Raw genomic sequence first — 20,544 nt, forward strand, 5'->3', positions numbered from 1 at the left:
TAAGATAAAGTGTTTTGAAACTTTAAAGCTGTATAAATGTTAGTTATTATTATCATTATTCAGCCCTACCACAGGACATTCAGTGCACTCACCCCAATGAGGATATTAAATCTCCTTGGACATAACAGGCAGCCATAAATAAATATGGGCAACAGTAATACAGTCTGAAAAAAGTATCCTGGAAACTGATTTAGTCATTAAAAATAGGGGTTGCTAAAGGTAACAGTATACTTTCCCCAAAAAGTACCTTTGTGGCACAACATTAGTATTTGTAAAAAATGCTACAGCTTGCTGTCCAGGGGCCTGTAAGGACAGAGCTGTGCACTAAATGAAGGGCAAAATCATGCCAGGCAAGAGATTCTTGAATCAGAAGTTAGCATTTCAAATGTAGGGAAGCATTAGCCCTGCAGCTTTTAATCCTCTCAGAGGGATACATGAGTAACTGCTAAATTTCAAAGTTCAAACTTCTTTCCTTTGCCTTTATGTCTGGTAATGCTTTCTGTTTTTTAATCAGAAAAGAAAAGGACATGGTGGTGAGGGGCGGAGGTGGGGGGGGGGGGTCAATTCTTTTTTCTCTGCCAGATTCTGTATTTTCTCTTTCCCCTACTACCCCCAGGATCAAGGCGAACCTCCTTCAGAGTTAAAGGAGGCTATCAGCCCCCTTGGCTCCAGTGGATGCCACTCCTTAATTGGCTGGAGGACCACTTTTAAAGCAAGACTAAGGCACTCCATTCCCCTAGAGACCAAGCCAATTGCCTCTGTTCTGACAGGGCTTTGTTATAACCTAAAGCATATGCCTGCTTCCATGCACAAGTAATTTCAGAGTCAAATGCACAAAAAAGGGTTAAACACATTCCTCTGAAATATGACAAGGGAGGTCTCCTGGGGCTCTGCAGGTGCAGAATTACAGCTTGCCACATGTAATCGCTGCCACTGATTCCACAGCCTCTGATCAGGTCTTCAATGACAGCAATGGATTTTAAATGCAATTTTTAAAGGTTTTTGGTTTTGGTTTTGGGTTTTGTTTTTTTTTTTGGTTTTTTTTTTGTAAACTGTGTTAGCACAGAGCTGGGCACACAGAAGGCACTCAGGAAGAGATCTGGTTGATTTTAATGGATGATATCAACACTCACCCTCTTTTCTCCTTCCCCTCTCCAGTCTAGGGTTTTTCTAACCCCTGCCTAGCCACACATTTAGGCAAATGTGTACAGGGTATACTCATCTGCTATAGTGATGTTCAGATTATGCTGTCCCTCTGGAGAACACATCCATATCTTATTATTCATGTGGAACCTGTCCATAGTCTACTGAACTCTAAGTTCAGTCTTATGAAGAATTTACCTTGTCAGGCTTTTTTCAGCCCCATGAGATAACAGTTTAGTTGAAATAACAGCATACATTTCATATAGGGTCCTAGAGATTAGAGGAAGAGATCTTGGAGTTTATTCTACTCTAACACCCTCATTTTACATTTGAGGAAAGCGAGAACCAGACCAGTGGTGTAACTTGCCCAAGGTCACCCAGTAGTTCTATATATAAGCCAGGATCTGAATTCAAGTCGTCTTGACTCCAAATATACTAACTGCTTTCACACTTCAATGCCTCAGGAAATTTAAGCCTAGAGTTTATATTACTTGCCCCAGATCACCAAGCTAATCGGTGCCAGAATTTAAACCCTGGTCTTTTAACTGTCCTTTCCACACAGATGATGGGGGGGCAGGGTTAGGGGAGGGCATGGAACAATACCCAGGAGTATCAGGACAGGGAAGGGAGAAATCTTTCACCTGACCCAAAAAAAAAAGGGAAATTCAAAAGTACAGACTTCTCCTATTGGCATAGTATACAATACATGAACACTGAAATACAGGCGTTCTTTCTTTTTTTTTTTATTTAATCACAACACATCAATACAACGGAGATCAAATCCAATTCAGTGGAGGCCACTTAAAAATATACCTTTGAAAGAAATAAACCTGTTTAAAATGCTTCTTTCACAGATGGAACCAAATTAAACAAACCATAACGAGAATGCAGAAGAGCCCTTTTAAAGTCCTCAGTAACCAAATTCCTGTGCACCAGAAAGTGACAGATAATAGTTTTCCAGGTAAAAGAATACATGGGGAGGGGAGTGGGGAAGAGAAAATTAAACATTCAATGTTTCCACAAGTCTACTTGAATGAACGACCTCTAGCACACCAGGATAATTATCCATTGTAATGTTTCAAATGAATTTGAAGTTCTTAAGAATAAAGATATTCATAATATTGGCCAGGGCCTGATAAATTCAGGCAGGTTGTATTCTGTAACTTTAGTCTCCCAGCTGCCTCTTCTCCCACCCCCAGTAGTTTACACCAAGATCCATAAAATCCTGACCTGTCACACTTTTGCTAGGCCAGGAGTGATTATTCCCTAGGTGAAAGCTGTCAATCACACCACACTCCTAACAACAGTTTGGTCAAGGACCCAAATTAGGTACCCACAAAATTCGCCCATCTGCTCCAAGAGAAAGACAGCTCATTCTTCTTGTCTTGGATGAAGCTGATTGTTCTGATTTGTCAACGCTTTGTTCAGAAATACAAAAATCAGAATATAGATTACCCCCCACAAAAAGTAGTGATTTCTTATAGAACATCTTAATCTGTCAAAATATTCACAAGCAGAATTTATGTTAATGCTGAGCATAGTGGTTTGGAAAAAAATCTAAAAAGTTGTAGCTAAACAAGAAAAACATAACAAAATACTAAATTAAAAGTTCCAAAGTTTTCAGGCAAAAGTGGAATCATTTTAAAACAGTAATACATGTTTACAAAGTGGATTAGACACTTAGTACAAACCCATCACAGGATGTTGGTTCATATCCACCACTGCAATTTAATGTTTGGGACAAGTTTAGCAACTAATTTAAAAAAAAACTAATACAAAATGTAAAAACCAAAAAGAGAGAGAGAGAGAAGAAAACCAGCCAATTTTTATAGTTCTTAAACAAATTTTATCTAAAATTGTACCTTTTTTCCGTTTCACTTTCATTTATAATTTTAAGGTGAAGTTGGCAACAATCCAGCTCAGCTGGATTTTTAAGCTATCCCCCATCCCTCCTAAAGCTTTAGTTCTTTAAAAAGCTCCAATCTCAGTCCCCCAGGGTCTATAAGGCTTGCCAAGGTTTGTTGCCTGTGTTGGTGTTGAAGGGCTCAGTGAATTCGGGGACAATAAATGGAAGGAACCAAAGGAGAAGGGGAACGCAGACAGGGATGCCACGGAAGAGAGCAGAGGAGGAGAGAGTTTGGAAGAGGCAGTAACCACAGGCAGCGCGGGTCCAAGGCTGCCGTTAGGGGGCACTCTCAAGGAAGTGGTGTCAGCATGGGATGCTGTCATTCTCCCCTGGTGGTGCGGTTCTGTGGAGGATGCTGTAGGGCTGCTGTTGCTGTGGCCATTCTGGGGCGGTGGTGGTGGCAGCAGCAAGGGATGAGAGATGTGAGGGGGATGTCCAAAGGCACTGCCCCAGGGAATATGTCCAATGCCCGTGTGTGCGCTATTGGCAGCTTCCCGCTGAGAGGCGTAATTGTTGAGATGAGAGACAAGCCGAACCCGAAGAGGATCAGACGTGTCTAGCCCTTCAATGATACTAAGGTAACGGGCAACTTCAGCAAGGCATTCTCTAAATCCTAAACTCCGGTAGTCCATGGCAAGAGCATGAGCATCAAAATAGCCTGAGAAAAAAGGAACAAAAGAAAAACCTCAGGCCACTGCCATAAGTATGCTGCTTCATCTTAATCGCTCTCCTTCCTGACAAACGCAGGATACACGAACGATACGAGCAGCTTCCACTGGAAAACCAAGTCAATATTTTCTGTATCTCCTCATACACATCAAAACTTCTAAGGTCAAACAAAAGTGTTTCATTTTGGATTAACAGCATATGCTTGCTAATGGCCTATGTTCAAAGTCCATTTACCAGTGATGCCAAGCAGAAAGTGGGATTATACACTACTAGCTGATGAAACCATGTTCATTCGTTTTAATGCTTTCCTTTAATGCCAGAAAAATGCATCCAGAAATGAGAACCCACAGCACAGTGAAATTCATCAGACACACAGATGTATAACCTTATCTATCATCATAGGGCTTTTACAGGCACTTAGTTCTCATTCAAATACGTCTAGTTTACATATGTATAGACAGTTATTTTATTTTTCCATCTCTTTCCATTAGACTGTCCTTTCTGTGACAAGATTTTTTTCTTCAAGGAAATATGACAGCATGGTTTGTTTGCTTGCTTCTTTAAATCTCCTGGATGTGTAGATAAGGAGAAAAAAATACCACTTACTTTAGGGGGGAAAAACACATTTCCCCCCTCCTTAATTACTATGGATTAAGGTGAGAGCCACTTCATTTGAATCAGTGCTGTCATGACTCTGGAGAGCCTCAGACAGCAGTCATTTTCCAAAGGAAGGCTCTATTTATATTCTGCACTGGTATAATTTGCAGTCACTATAAAATGGTAGATATACTATATAAAGTCTCAAGAAAATGTGAAAATTGTACTGATACACATACAAACAGCACACACATATTTATACAGAGCCCATCAATTTTCTACCTAACCCCAATGTCCTCGGTAAACATAAGATAACAAGTTTCATAGAATACAATTGGGCAGTGCCAAGGCTCCTAAAGAAGACCTCTCTCCCCACCCCTCTCACCCAAAATATTAATGAGCTTTACCTTTTCCACCTGCTGAATGCAACATTTTGAGATGATCCACAGTCATCTGCAGAATTTCTGCTTTTTCTAATTTAGCTGATCCCTATGAAGAAAGGGGAAAGTTTAATTTGGTAGGATATGCATTTAGTGGTAACTTCAAAATAGGAGTATTCAGTTCTTTTATAAGCCACAAGTAACAAAAGCACTTTTCCCAGCATCCTAAAGGTTAAAATTAGTTTATGAAAGTCACAAAGCACCAGTTGGCACACTGATTGTTTCACTCGCTCCATTCCTTACCTGCTTTTCAAAAGCACTGGGTACCAATCTCCTCAGCTCCGACAAACTGTTATTGATTCGATCTCGCCGGCGTTTCTCAATGATCTAACAGGAAGCATGCAAAACAAAGGGATTTCCATTAGTATCATAAATTCCGATGGCTCTCCCCCTTACCCCATCGCCTGAGATAGAGAGAGAGAGAGGGAGAGAATATGAATTATAATACTCACGCCTCTGCGACGTTTCCTAGCCAGTATCTGGGAAGAGGTAGATGGGGACATGGAACCAGGAGCCGAACTCAAGTTTCTGAAATGAACAAGGAATCACCAGTAAGTTAAGATAGGGCAAGGAACAGATGGAGTGGTGAGAAGGAATTTACTGCCGCCCCAGGAGCCCAGGAGACCGCGGCAGCAACTTGCAAAGTTAGGGGTTTAAATTCAGGTTGTGGTTGCCACTAAGTAGAATAGCCAGTGTGCCAAGGTCCTGAACCCCTTCATCCCTAGTGCAAACAGTGGAATGCATGAAAGGGGGGGGGGGGTCTCCTGTTCTTAGTCCTGCCACGGTGATCGTGCACCAAGAGGCCACCCGGTATCTCCTTCTTGGGCAGGTTAGCACCGCTGTCAACAGAATCGGAATCACATTCTCTCAAGAGTTGGAAGGGACTCCGGAGTCGGTCCCTGTCGACAACATCCCTGACCAGTGACTGTCCAGCCCTTGCTTCGAGACCTCCCGCGATGAGGCACCCAGTCCCTGGGGGCGCACCGGGAGCCCCCGCCCGTGCCAACGCAAGGTCCTTGCCCCCCTCCTGCTCTCACCCATTCTCGTCGGCGCTCTCCTTCTCCACTTCGATGGTCTCGTCCAGCTCGCTGTCGGAGGAGCTGTAGTCGGGGTGCACACGCTTCATGCCGGCGCTCGCAGCAGGCACCAGCGGCGGCACGCTCGGAGGGAAGACGGCGGGCAGGGAGGAGTTAACCCCGGCGACGGCGGCGTCTCCGTGCGCTCGGCTGCTCCCGCTGCACACACACACACACACTGATTCCCCCCTCGCACTTGCCCTCTGGTTAAAACTCAACCATCCCTTTCCCACGCTGCGCCCCTTCCCAGGGCCCAGGGGAGGGCAAGGGAGGAGCTGGGGGGAAGTGGGGGGGCTCCCCGACGACTTTCTCCTCCTATAAATCCAATCCAGCTTCGCGCTCCGCTGATTGGCAGCCGCTCAGGTGGCCGAGCACGGGGGAGGGGACGCGGGCCCCGCCCCCTACCTCCACCCACCCGCCCCGCCCCCGCCTGGCGGCTGAGCGCCGGCCGCGGATGGGGGGTGGGGCAGGACAGCAGCTCGCCGGCGGCCCGGGCCCGCCCCGCCCCGCCTCGCGCGCTCCGATTGGTCTGGCCGCGCGCCAGGGCCAAGCCCGCAGCGCCACCGGAGAGCCGCACGCGCCGCGGGCCGTGGGAAAGTGCCTGGGTCCAAGGCCGGCAGCCAATCGGGGTCCGCCAGGGGCGGCGGCGGTGGCGGCAGCGGCGCTGGCGGCCGCTTTGGCGGCGGCGCGGGGCGTTGGGATGAATGGAAGGGGGGGCGGGAGGGGGGGGACGGGAGCGGGCGGCGGCTCCCCCGTGTGAACCTGAAATCTGAGCCTCCCCAGCCGAGCGGCGGCGGCAGTGGCGGAGGCCGAGCGGGCGCCGGGCGGGCACTGAACCCAGCCGGCTCAGCGCCGCCAGTAAATCACCGCTGCACCGCGAGCGAGCGGCTGCGGCCCCGGCGGCGGCGGCGACTGGGGCCACCCGCTGCCCGCGGGCGGGTCCTGCACACCCTTCCCGTCAGCCTGCCGCCGGGCAGGCAAATGCCGCGTGCACCTGGCCGAGGGCACCGAGCTCCGCGGATTGCACCGTCGCATCCCTGGCCCGGGGACCTGGAAAGGGCGGGGGGAGGCTAGTTATTAGCAGACCCCTGTACCCCTTATCGCTTGCGTTTGGGACTTCCCAGACTCCAAAACCTCTGTGAATTTAATTCCCGGGGAAATGGGGCGTCTGTTTGCTCCGCATAGACTTGAAAAGGGTCCCCTGGGATACTCAGTTTTGTTTTGTTTTGTTTTTTGGTGTTTTTTTTTTTTCTTTCCCAGTCGGTGGAGACTGATCTCTGCCGCGGTGCTGCGGAGATGCACGTCCCTACAGGGCGCTTCCCACCCCCACCCCCACCCCCACCCCGGGTCCAGCCTTGGTTACCTCTGTCCTGAGTCGTAGTTAACACCACTTGCATGAAAGAGGGGAGGGTGCAATAGAGAAAACCATCAAAGATCAATCTCTCCTCGGTTTAGACCTCTTTTTGCAGTCAAAGGTGTTTCCCTATGATGGAGTGGATATCTCATTGGCAGGGCTTATATTGAGACCCCAGGTCTTGACTCCAAATTCATTTATAATCTGTGTTAAATGCCCACATTTAACTATATCCTCTTGGAACCTCAGTTTTCTTTTCCTTTTTAAATGAAGTGGCTGGACTAAATATGAAGATCTTAGCCCCGGGGCCCGTATAGGTTTTTAAGGAAATAAATGAACTTGGATGGGGGAAAATTACAGCCCTATTTTCACCAGCCTTTAACTGAAATTTAGCATTTCCTTCAATTGTTTAAAAATATTATTCTGAGAAATGTCTCATATAAGCTTCACCAGATTAACAAAGGAGTCTATGACACACAAAAAGGGTAAGAATCGTTGCAGTAAATGATCTTCCCAGCTCCTCTCTAGTTCTTCCTCTCACCTTTAGAACTGGACGTTCTAGATGCCACTTAATATTTTTCTCCGTGGAGCAATCCTGACCTGATGGGAACATCATAAATTCTCTTGGTAACAATGATGAATCCATGATTTTCATCCATCTGGGTGTTTCCTACACCAGTGCAGATTGCAATCTCTGCAAACCTTTTCACCCTGTGTGATCCTTTCCATTCCCTCTTTTAGTTCATTCCTGGAGAATCCACTGAAACTACTGGAGGCCCTCCTCTGGTTTGGTTAATACCTTCAGAGTGGTGGACTTAAAGAGGGAAGAAAACAAGTTCGTAGTCCTGCCTCAGATGCGTACTAGCTGTGTGATGATAGGCAAGTCATTTAACCCTTCTCAGCCACAGTTTCCTCAGTTGTAAAATGGGAATAATATAGTACCTAGAGAATCAAATGAGATAAGGTGTAGCACTTTTTAAACCTTAAAAGTTTAAAGCTTAAGGTGCCATTGTTATAATGTTATAATGTACAGTGTTATAATGAATTAACACTAGAACTGTCCTATCAAATAAGATATTTGTAAAGCACTTAGCACAGTGCCTGGCCCGTTGTTGTTCAGTCTCATAGTCCCATTTGGGATTTTCTTGGCAGAGACACTGGAGTGGTTTGCCATTTCCTTCTCCAGCTCATTTTACAGATGAGGAAACTGAGGCAAACAGGGTTAAGTTACTTGCCCAGGGTCACACAGGTAGTAGTAAGTGTCTGAGGCCAGATTTGAAATCTTAAAGAGTTGGAGTCTTTCTGACTCCAGGACTGGAACTCTATCCACTGTGCCATTTAGCTGGCTGGCACATATTAAGTGCTTAATATATGCTCTTTTTCTTTCTTCCTATTTGATATTTATTCCTCCTATTTGATTGGCCTGTCTCCTTTTATCTTCCCACACATTCTATGATGATGAATTTTAAACTGCTTCTCTAAGGAAAGTGATTGTTGGTAATGTGCTGAGGTCAACCAACTTAGTTCCACATTGAATCTTTCCTTTGCCGTTTGGATTTCCTGAAATTGTGATTCTTCTGAGCATCTGGAGTCTCCTGATTTACTGCATCACCAGAAAATAACCGCTACTAAAGAAATGGCTGAGAAAACGCTGAAGTCACTGACTGATTTTGCAAATGGAATCCAGTGGACACTCCACTTCTGCATCAACTCTGGCCCTTCATTGCCCCTCTGCAGCAGCGGCATCAAACTCATGGAAACAGGACCACTAAATCCACATAACTTTATATAAGGATTCTGCAGACCATGTGTTGACTTAGAAACCCACATATTAATATCTATGTTCTATTGTATTTTTATTTGTTAAATGTTTCCCAATGACCTTTTAATCTGATTTAAGCCACACAGAGCATTGTAGGCTGCACATAGCCTGTTGGACACCTCTGTTCTATGGCACTTGTCCAAGATATACAGATATATAGATATATATATATATATATATATATACACACGCACACACATATATTTGTATATATGTATATAAAATATGTATTTGTATATATATGTATATAAAGACAACTACGCATTTGACATTGAAATAATATTGATTATTTTAGCCTAAACTTGTTATTTCATCAGCCAGCAAACTTGGCTTGTGGGCTTCAGTGAACAAAACTTTGTAAAACAAAAATATAAATACAATAAAACATACATAACATTGATTTGTGGTTTTCTAAGACAATATGTGCTAGTAGAGATCAAGTTCTACTTGAGTTTGACACATTGGTGTAGAATCCCTGGTGTGGAAGCTTCCTTCACCTGATAGAGAGAGCCAGTGACTTCATCTGAGACTGCCACCTCTGAGGTTTAGTGACTCCTGTGGTCACATCTATGATGCCAATCTTTCTGACTACAAGACCCACCTACCATACACTATATATCACTGCCTCACAGTGTCTACAAGCATACTTACTCTAAGGGATCAAGAGTTATAATATGCAACTTGGGAACTTTCAAATACTGCAACACTACAAGTGAAGTAACACTACTATATTTTCTCAAGGGGTAGCTAGATGATACAGTGAATAGAGTGATGGGCCTGGAGTCAGGAAGACTCCTCTTCCAGAGTTCAAATCTGGTCTCAGACATTTATTAGCTGTGTGATCCTGGGCAAATCACTTAACCTTATTTGTCTCAGCTTCCTCATCTGTAAAGTAAGCTGGAGAAGGAAATGGCCAGTATCTGACAAGAAAACCCCAAGTGGGGTCACCATGAGTCAGACACAACTCAACAACAACAGAAACTAAGATATTTAATGGAAAAATGTTCTATCAGCTTATAAAATGTGGTCCTCTTAGTAGAAAGTAGACACAGAAGTACTGAAATACAGTAAACAATACTTGGTATCTTAAAAAAAATTGATTTTATACAAATAAACATTTACTATATTATTGATTATGAAAGGAAATCCATCTTAAGAAAAGAATCAGCATTCAAATATAGAGAAGAGGATCATCAAATATCTATTTTAACTACATTTTGCACTTGGCTCAGAAAAGCCAGGGACTTAATTTAGGGTAACAATAGTAAGTGACATCAAGGATTCAAACCCAGGCCTTCTCACTCCAAATCCAGTGTTCTTTGCACTTTGCAACAGAGCTTCTCAGTTTATAGCTTTTATGAATTGTTTTAAGAGACGTAGCTATTTTGTATAAAACCCAATCACTAACAAACCTACTACTGTGTATAATACAGTTGAAAAAAAAAAAAAGAAGCCTGTATGATCCAGGTAATTGTTGGATCTGGATTATCTAGACCATCTGCCAATGGCACAGGATTTTATACTAAAAACTGGGAAAGTTCAAAAGTATCAGCTGGACTCTAGAGTTCTCTAGCACCAGAATACCATTACATTAAAAAAAGATGAAATCCCAAAAGATTCATTTTGAGATGTAATAGATTTGAATTCAACTGGACAGTTGCCAAATTCAATTTCATTCTGTGGTGTTAACCAGGAAGCTGGGAAATGTCATTGCTTCAAAATCCTTAATTTTGACAATGTTTTTCTGTAGGGAAGAGAATTATCCTGATCAATTGATTCTCCCTTTTAGTCCAGTTGATGTGAACACAGAAAGTAAAGAGTTAAGGTTTTAAGGGAAATGTAAGGTTTTTACTTTTTCTAGTCCTTCAATAAGTGTGACTCGGTCTTCAGTCAAACTTGGGTAAATTAAAATAGCAGCTTGCCCATTGACTGGTCGATGACTGACCCCCCCCCCCCAGGCAGCATTTTAAAAGCTTAACACTGTGTCTACAAACAGTGGAGGGAAGACTTTGTGGAGTAGGACTTGTGGTGGTCTAGAAGCCAGCTAGCATATGGATGAACCTAGTTCTTGAGAAGTACTGGGTTTTTTTAACCTTTCTCCTAGTGCCTCTACTAGAGGTGGAGAGATAGGGGCATTTCTTTCTCTTCCTCCCCTGCATCTGTCATAGAGTCTTACAGCATCTCAGCTGGGCCTCTAGGTGGTTACCCCCTATACTGCCAGAGGTCTGGTTCCACAAAGCTCTTCTGCCTCAACTCTGTCTCCAGAGTCGGCAATCTAGCTTTTTAAAGCCCATCTGGGAATTGGTCCGTCTTTTACCTGCCAGTAGCAAGCTAGCCTACTAGTTACATCAGGCTTGAATGAAGATTTCTTTAGGCTTATAAAGGTATAACAGTTTAAACTCTTCTTTATACTTCATTTAGAACCCTAACACTTTGTTGTCTTTGTTATCCACACCTAACTTCTTTTGTGATTATATCAACTGGAAGGAGGGGAGAAGAAAGCATCAATTAATCAGGGGTTTCTGACCAAATTTCAACTACCCACTACATTGCAAATTTAATTTTTTTATTTCTTCATATAATATTAATACTCACACACATGCAAATAAATGTGTATGTAACAAAAAGATAAGCCTTCCTTAGGACCTTTGCCACACTGAAGACTTCTCACAATTAATTAACTTATTAGTGCTGCTCTTTGGGTCAAAGAGACCTAATTTTAAATACCTCCTCAGATCCTTAATAGCTGCATGGACCTGGGAAAGTTATTTAACCTGAAGACAGCTAGGTGGTGCAGTGAATAGAGCGCTGGACTTGGGATCAAGAAGATGTGAGTTCAAATCTCACAGATAGTTAGGAATTGTATGACCCTAGCAAGGTACATCCGCTGACCTCAGTTTCCTCCTCGGTAAAATGGGGAATATAGCCTCTTCCTTGAAAGGTTGAAGAGAATGAAATAAGACTAACCTGGGTAAAACCTTTTGCAAACCTTAGAGTTTACATAAGTGCTAACTAATTTAATCTTTCAGCCTCAGTTTCTTATTAGGAAAAAGGAAAATAATACCTGTAGTGCCTCATGGAATTGTTGTGAGGATCAAAGGAATTAATGTATGTAAATCTCTTCTCAAGCTTTAAAGCCTATGTAAATACCATTATTATTTTTCTGTGTTAAAAATTTGAAAGGTAAATGACAATGATTCTTCAGCATCCTTGTATCACATCATTCCTTTGCCAGTACTGATTTGCAAGATAGAAACCATTCCAAGTAGTTCAGGTCCTTTGCTAAAGCTGTTTTGCTATGCCATGCTCTTGATAAGAATATTCAAATTAAGTAGTCTTTATAAATGGTGGGCAAGAGAGTGGCCAAAGTACCGAAGAACAAACCTACATTAAGAAGGGAAAGAGCTGCTGACTTAGTTGGAGATCTTGGACAAATCACAATTATTCAACCTCAGTTAGTTGGGACTCTATAAAAGGGTGATTATAAGCAGCATTGCAAAGATCTTTTTAGGTATAATCAGTCAATATTTGGAATACTCAGGATGAATGTAAAGGGCCATTAAGGGGGTTAATGATAGGAATGAATAAATGAGTTCTATACCTCATTTTACCCATATATTAATTCCTCATGGTATATTGCATGTATCACAAAGTTGAAAAGAGTAAATAAATAATTAGAATCACTTTAGATTAAAGGCATCATGGTGAGTATTATTAGAAAACAACCTTTAAATGTACTTATGAAATATGAGATTAGCTATTAACTTGTAACTTGTTAACAGCAAATCATTTTAAGTAAAACTAAAAATAAGTCCACTTTTTAATGTAGGCTTTTGAATTTGTTTATGTATAACATTCTTCTGACCATGTATGCTGGGATAAACTATAGATTGATGGATTCAGTGGGTGGTTCTTTTAGTGTGAGAACAATCTCAATGGGAATCCATAAACAGCTGCTTAAAGATGTCATACTTGAACTTGGACCTGGTGCCTGTTTTTCTCTGTTCCACTGCTAACTCTAGAAGATATTCTCAAGTAGCTGGCCTGCTTTTTGGCTCATCAGGCACCACAAAGATTCACTTTACCTCCCTGTGCCTCAGTTTCCTCATCTGTAAATTAAGGCCTTGAACTCCTTGATCTCTAAGGGTTTTCATAACTAATTTTTCTCATTCAATGAGGGCATTTTCACTATCAAACATTCAAGTCACCTACAACATTATCTTCCCAGCTTCATCATATACAAACTCCCTTCACTCATTCTATTCCATACAAATCATGGTCCTTGATATTCCCCAGTTATACCCATGCCTCTATGTACACTAGCCATTCTCAAAGTATAGTCCATAGACCCCTAGGGGACCCAGTCTGCAAGGTCAAAACTATTATTATAATAATACTAAAACAATATTTGCCTATTAAAATACTCCCCTCTTTTCCAACTACATATGTTAGGATGGATTTTCTTAACATACTTCAGACAAAACCATGCATCTCAACATTAAATGAAGAATCAGATATGAGATTATAGATGTCTTCTGTGAAATCAGACTTCAAAGATATTTGCAAAAGTATGTAAAACCATGTCACTTTTCTCACTAAATTGTTTTGTTTGGGGAAATATTCATTTTTCATAAAAATATTTTTAACATGTAATAAGATTATTTTTATTTTAAAATAAAGTTAACATTTTAATATTTTTGTCAGTTTTCATTTCTAATACAATAAATATTGTATTAAATAAACAAATGATCTTTGGAGTCTTCAATAATTTTTAAGAGTATAAAGGGATGCTGAGACCAAAAAAATTAAGAACTGCTGGTGTACACCATCCCCCATTCCTAGAATGGTTTCCAAGACAAAACAGGCATATCTTCAACTGCTGAAATCTTTCCCTTCCTTCAAAACCCAATCCAGATACCAATTCCTCTGTGAAGCTTTTCCTAATTCTGTGCTATAAGTGACTCTCATATGGACAGATTGCTGCATAGAAACAAATGGCCCCATATATACCCCAGAAAATAGACAGAGTATCAGACTATAATTGAATAATATTCAGACCTTCCAGCCTTTGGAGATATAGCCATTAAAGGTTTTTAAAATCCTGCTGAATTTTCACAACTTAAGGCAAAAATGAGGATATTTGTCTTTACCATAAAGTGAGAGCTGAATGAAATTAAATATAGGGCCTGATCTAGCCTCTGGATTTGAGGCTCTGCTCTACTACCATCTTCAAAATCCATTCTTCTCTTCCTTTTTCCCCTATTTTCTAAGTCTAGCTCTGGGAACAGTAATCAAATCACTTCTGCCATCCAATGGTTCACTTTCATATCCCATTCAGCCATCCACTCAGGCCTTCTGGCCATTTACCTGTCATGGCTGCCCTTCTTCCCACCTGGACATGCACCGCTCTCCCTAATACTTCTGTTCCCCCACCCCACCCCCATCCATTGACATCAGCTTCTGAGGAAGTTAATCTATTCATCTTTGGAAATCACCCCCACCTTACCCCCAATCCTATGCCACCCCACCCCACCCCCAGGGTCCAACCCAGTTGGTTAGTGACTAATAGCACAAACTAACCTATTTAGCCCACTATATCTACCATCTGGCCCTAGACACCAGACCATGCTTCACTTTCACATCCCATCTATCCATCTCACCATCTGCCTGCCAGCACCATTACCACCCCCTTTCACTTCTTAGTCTGGACACAATCAAATCAATAGTGCCTTACTTCTGAAAAGGGTATAGTATACATGTGAACTCACCATCAGCTGTGACTGCCCAGACCAAAGTTCTCTTCTCTAGCCTCCTATCTCCTATATGTGTTGTCTTCCCCTATTATAATGTAAGCTACTCACAAGCAGAAGTTATCTCGCTTTTTATGTTTTTATCCTCAGAATTCAGCACAGTATTATTTGGCAAATAGCAAGCACTTAATAATTTCTTTCTTTCATTCATTTATTCCTATAAAGAACATGTCTATCAATGACCCTATAATTCTACTCACTAATCCTGTAACTTCCCACACCAGCACACTCCTCCATGGCAGCCACTCGCCTGCATGCATCATCTTCCTCTATTAAAATGTAAGCTCCTTTAGGGCAGAGACTGTCTTGATTTTTTTATGCTATATTCCTAGGCTGTCATCTTTTTTAATTCACAACCCTTCTATGCTGAAATGCCTGCCACCAAGCACCATTTCTTTGGACAGGGGTTCCGCCTGTGCCATTCAGATAGACAGCTCTAGGCTAAATCTGAACCATGGCTTCATTATCCCTTCCTCCTTCAAATCTGGTGCTATCTATATGTGAGCTATGAAATTACAAGAGCCAAAACTCAGGAAAAACAAATACTGTAAACACCCTCAAGCACCGAAATGAAGATACCACTGGGAAAAACACAGGCCTTGCCCTGCTTCCACCAGCCTTTCCACCTACATTCACAGCAGTTTTTCTTGTCACCAGAACAAATATAGCCTAGTCTGATCATTGATACACCAGCCCCACTACCGTTTTCTGGCTCCTTTCAATTACCATGGCAGAAGTACGCCATTAATTTAGATTCCATTCTATTCACCTGCCCACTGTGGCCCTGGCACTCCAGAATTTTCATGGGGGAATCTCCCCATAGAGTTATGCCTCACCTGTGGACACTTTCATACCCCAAAAGGTCCCGTTGTCTCTGTTATAATGACAGACAAGTCCCCTCTTCCAAAAAAAAGTGATACATAGAATTTTTTTAAAAAACTGTAGTAAATAATAATTTGCTTTGTTTCCAGACCTCTGTGATGCTCCTGAAGATAATTAGCAGAACTCTGAGGCGTCCCTGAACAGTTTGGGGAATCACTACTATTCAGAGTTTGTCAGAGTCAGCAGCTTAGTTATTCAGTAGTTCCTTGAGATCAAAGTCAATTTTTCCAGGTTTTCCAAACTGGCCATTTTGGCTAATGACAGAATTGAAAATATTGAGGAAAGTCTTGAAGTCGGAAAACTCTTGTATAGTCACTAAGCATTAAAATGATAAATGGGCATGCATTTGTTTATCTAGCTCACCATTTTACTAACACATTAGAGTGCTGACATTTTCATTAGACTTCATTTTGCAGACATTTCACAGTCTGGCTATAAATGAATTTTTCCTCTCCAGGAATTTGGTATATGTGATCCTAGAAATATTCCTTAAAAACAAATCTGAAAATAATTTTTAATTCTAGCAGGAAAGAACAAGATAAAATAAAGTATTTTGGGGGTGGTTCAAATTTCATGGCATTTATGGAATATTGGAGTGTCTTTTTATTTTCACAAGTAGAAATTTCTATGAAAAAATTGTTAGCATTTCCTTTTTCTTAAACGTTTAAAAATCTAAACACTATATTTTCTAGATCAGTAATTAAAAGGGGAACAGGAAATAAGACATCATAACCTAACAATTTTTAACACACAAATTTATCTCAATGACAAGACACACCATTAGGGCTTCAAAATTGCTATTTTCTCAGTAATTCTTTTCATAGAGAAGAATACTGGAGTACTGTATAGAGTCAGGAAGACTCAGGTTCAATTCTAATTTTTCCAGTTTATCCTGTATATAGCTTGTTTATACACAGTTGTTTACATATCATCTTCCCCATTAGACTGTGAGCTCCTTGAGAGCAGGGCCTGTCTTTTGCCTTTATTTGTATATTGTTAAAATGATGCTTGGCACATAGTAGGCCCTTAATAAATATTTATTGACTGAGTGACACATACTGGCTATGTGACTCCTTTTAAGCAAGTTGAAATGCCATTGAAAAGAAAAAGTTGTCTATTCCTGCTGGAGGATTCCTCCTGGAGAGACCTGCGTCTGCTGACCCTTGTGCTAGTGTGTGTGCCAAATTAACCCGGCCTCCCTCCCCTTAGTCTTTCTGTCCCTTGGGAGCCACTCCTTTGAAGAGCAGGCCCATCAACCTGTCAGTCTGAATCCCGGAAACTCAGTGTTGCTATGGTTACCTTCCTCAATTCAACTCGTGGAGCTGGCACTCACAAAACAGCCTCGTACAGTAGGCTGAATACGTTAACCCTCCCTGATAGCACATTCTGATGAGCACAACATACTTTCTCAGATCTTAATAGAACATAGAATTGAACAGACTTTTTTCATCCTTCAGGAAAGCAGTCAAAAATGGAAAATCCTTTAGTTGTTTTGGTTTTCTGTTGGTTAAATTAAATGCAATTGTTGGTACACAGTACATAGAATAAAACTAAAAAGAAGCAAAATGTTCAACTGTTGTAAAGAAAAAGTGGTAAGGAACTAAAAGGTGATGAGTCAGCAGAATTTGTCACAGGGTTTTTAAATCCTGCTGGATTTTTAAAGCCAAATGTATTCAGATGTGAAGACAGCTTGATTAGCTGATGGTTATAAGTTTTGCCATTTATCATCTCCTTAGTTTATACACAATTTGTCATAATAAATATTTAAAGTACTTTATTTCTTTTTGTTTTTATAAACACAAAAAATACCATCAACACCCCTCCCCCCATATGTGACTGACAATTCATCAACTTTGGAGTCTTGAGTTAAAAGGTTTGGGTCCTTTGTAAAGTAGATGCCTCTCGAAGCCTTTTCACACCTGGTTCTAAGTAGTTTGTTTTTATGCTAGTAACAAGCAAAACTGAAAATGTTTAAAGTTTCTTAAATTCCCTATCCTGGCCAAAGTTTCACCAGTTACAAGTGTTCCTAACCTTGTTTTATGTGATGGACTTGTCCCACTCCTGGCAGTCTGGTGAGACCTATGGACCTCTCCTCAGGATAATGTTTTTAAACACATAAAATGAAATACATAGGGAGCAGCCAGGTGGCAAAATGGATAGAGCACCGGCCCTGGAGTCAGGAGGACCTGAGTTCAAATATGGCCTCAGACACATAACACTTACTAGCTGTGTGACTCTGGGCAAGTCACTTAACCCCAATTGCCTTGCCAATAAAATAGATAGGATTATGAAGGAAATCAATTATATGGAAATACAGTTATCAAAAAAGTATTTAAGTTCATTCATCCCAGGTTAAGGACCCCTGCAAATATTTTCAACTAGTTAAATCAGCTTTGTTTCAGAAACTGCTTTTCTATACATAAAAATCTTTTTTTTCCTATCCTGGCAGTGCTTGTGTGTCCTCCTAACCTTTTCCATAGCATCTATAGAATCTTTTTTCTTTGCCTGCAATCTATTCCTTTTTTTTTAAGTAATTTCATAGGCTCAGAGTTGGAAAAGGCCTTAGAAGTCATCTAATCCAACTCATTCATTTTACAGATGAGGAACTGAGGCCAAGAGAGATTAAGCAGCTTTCCCAAGGTCTTACAGGTAACAAAATGGTAGAGTCAAGATCTGGTGATCCCAATTGCTTCTCTCTAAAATCCATCATTCTTTCCCCTACACCATTTCATAAAACTCATGTACTTTAGACCTTCCTTCAGGGTATAATTACCATTATCTTAGTAATAATTTTAACAAGACTGATTTTCTAGTTTCTTATTCTACAGCTGATTAGAAGGGGAAAAATTAGAGGGAAAGAACTCTAGACAGATGACACATGACAGCAGTAAGAAGTGACAATTGATAGGGAAGGAAATGGTTTTAAAAACTTCTGAAAAGTAGGTATCAGAAGTGAAAAAAAAAAGAAAGCACCCAATTTTTGGTCTACTTAAAATAGAATAGATAGCTTTATCTACTTCAACAACCTTAAAACCGTGACTATATTAAAGTATAGGATAATCATTTTTGTTTATAGTCAATAATCAATTCATAACTTGGTCCTAAAATTTTCTTGAAACATTTTTATACTTTTATCTAATTTATTAGCAATTGCTTACATTGGACTATGAGCTCCTTGAGATCAGGGATTATCTTTTGTCTTTCTTTGTATTTCTAGTGCTTAGTAAAGTTCCTAGCTATTAATCACATATTAGGCACTTAATAAATGTTTATTGATTGACTGACTTTTTATTTCCTATATCTTAATCCTTGCTGATAATTAGAAAAGTATTTATTCCCCTAGTTCCCACTGAAGTCAATATAAATCAATAAGTATAAGTCAGTTAAAGGAGACAGTGCCATATGTTGGAAAGTGGTCGAAACCAGACTTCTAGAGCCAGCTTTACCACTAATTAGAGGTAAAACCTTGGAAATCCAATCCAATTAAACAATTTATTAAAAGCTTACTACATATGTTCAAGATACGTTGCTAGGAATTTGGAACTATGCCCAAAGGGCTATAAAACTGTGCAAACCCTTTGACCTAGCAATACCACTTCTAGGTCTGTATCCCAAAGAGATCATACAAATGGGAAAAGGACCCACATGTACAAAAATATTTATAGCAGCTCTTTTTGTGGTGACAAGGAATTGGAAATTGAGGGGATGCCCATCAGTTGGGGAATGACTGAACAAGTTATGGTATATGAATGTAATGGAATACAATTGTGCTATAAGAAATGATGAGCAGGCAGGCTTCAGAAAAACCTGGAAAGACTTACATGAACTGATGCTGAGTGAAGTGAGCAGAACTAGGAGAACATTGTACACAGTAACAGCCACAATGTTAGATGACTTACTTCGATAGACTCATCTCTTCTTAGCAATGCAAGCATCTAAGACAACTCCAAAGGACTCATGATGGAAAATGGTGTCCACATCCAGAAAAAGAAATGTGAAGTCTAAATGCAGATTGAAGCATATTATGTGTTCTCTCTTTTTTTTCTTTTTTGTTTGTTTTTTTTTCTTTCTCGTGGTTTCTCCCATTGGTCCTAATTCTTCTTTACAACATGAGTAATGTGAAAATGGGTTCAGTATGAATGTATATGTAGAACATATATCAAATTGCATGCCATCTTGGGGTGGGGGGAGGGGAGGGATAGGAAGAAAATTTGGAACTCAAAATCTTATGGAAATGAATGTTGAAAACTAAAAGTAAATTAATTTTAAAAAGATATTTAAAAAGGAAAGGAAAGGAAAAAGGAAAGAATTGAAAAAAGATACTTTGCTAGGGCTGAGATTACAAAGACAACAAAAACCAGTTCCTGTCTTCAAGGAGCTTCCATTGTATTGGTAAGATACAACATATGAGCCTCAGTTTTCTAATGGGTAAGATGAGGAAGTTGGACTTGGTTTTCTCTAAGGTCCCTTCTAGCTTCAAAACTACATGATGTTAAAGGGATGTTTGAGAACAAGCTAAGTAGGGCATAGAACACCTGAAAAAATAGAGTATGGTTTCTTTTCTACTTATGGACCTAGACCATCTTAAGAAGATAATGGAGAACAGTATGTTTGTACGTATGTATGAATAATATATATACATATATGTATGTATGTATATATATATAACAAATGAGAAAACAGGCTCATATGTTGTATCATACTAGTACAATGTATGTCCGCATATGTGTATATACATATACTTATATACATGCATACATATGTATGTATGCATATGGATATACCTGTACACACATATACAAATACCCACATATATTTGTGTATATGTATGTTTAAATGTGTATA

The 20,544-nt window shown here is 40.7% G+C and overlaps 1 protein-coding gene across 1 annotated transcript; it reads right to left on the reverse strand.

The window, feature by feature from the left end:
* Positions 1-1,902: 1,902 nt before the first annotated feature.
* On the reverse strand, positions 1,903-6,068 carry LOC114054143 (hairy/enhancer-of-split related with YRPW motif protein 1). The gene is made up of 5 exons (XM_027877287.1): positions 5,793-6,068; positions 5,208-5,283; positions 4,999-5,082; positions 4,723-4,804; positions 1,903-3,707 (listed from the first exon to the last, which is right to left on the reverse strand). The coding sequence occupies exons 1-5, from the start codon at positions 5,879-5,881 to the stop codon at positions 3,112-3,114; spliced, it is 927 nt and encodes a 308-aa protein (XP_027733088.1). The 5' UTR covers positions 5,882-6,068; the 3' UTR covers positions 1,903-3,111.
* Positions 6,069-20,544: the final 14,476 nt, after the last annotated feature.

The sequence above is a fragment of the Vombatus ursinus genome, unplaced genomic scaffold, assembly GCF_900497805.2.
Source record: "Vombatus ursinus unplaced genomic scaffold, bare-nosed wombat genome assembly UNPS02014812.1, whole genome shotgun sequence".
Taxonomy (NCBI): Eukaryota; Metazoa; Chordata; class Mammalia; order Diprotodontia; family Vombatidae; genus Vombatus; species Vombatus ursinus.

Coding starts and splice junctions, on each gene's coding strand:
- LOC114054143 (XM_027877287.1), bottom strand. CDS start 5,881: ATGAAGCGTGTGCACCCCGACTACAGCTCCTCCGACAGCGAGCTGGAC. Junction 5,083..5,207: donor CTAGGAAACGTCGCAGAGGC/GTGAGTATTATA, acceptor GCTTCCTGTTAG/ATCATTGAGAAACGCCGGCG. Junction 3,708..4,722: donor GCATTCAGCAGGTGGAAAAG/GTAAAGCTCATT, acceptor CTTTTTTCTCAG/GCTATTTTGATGCTCATGCT.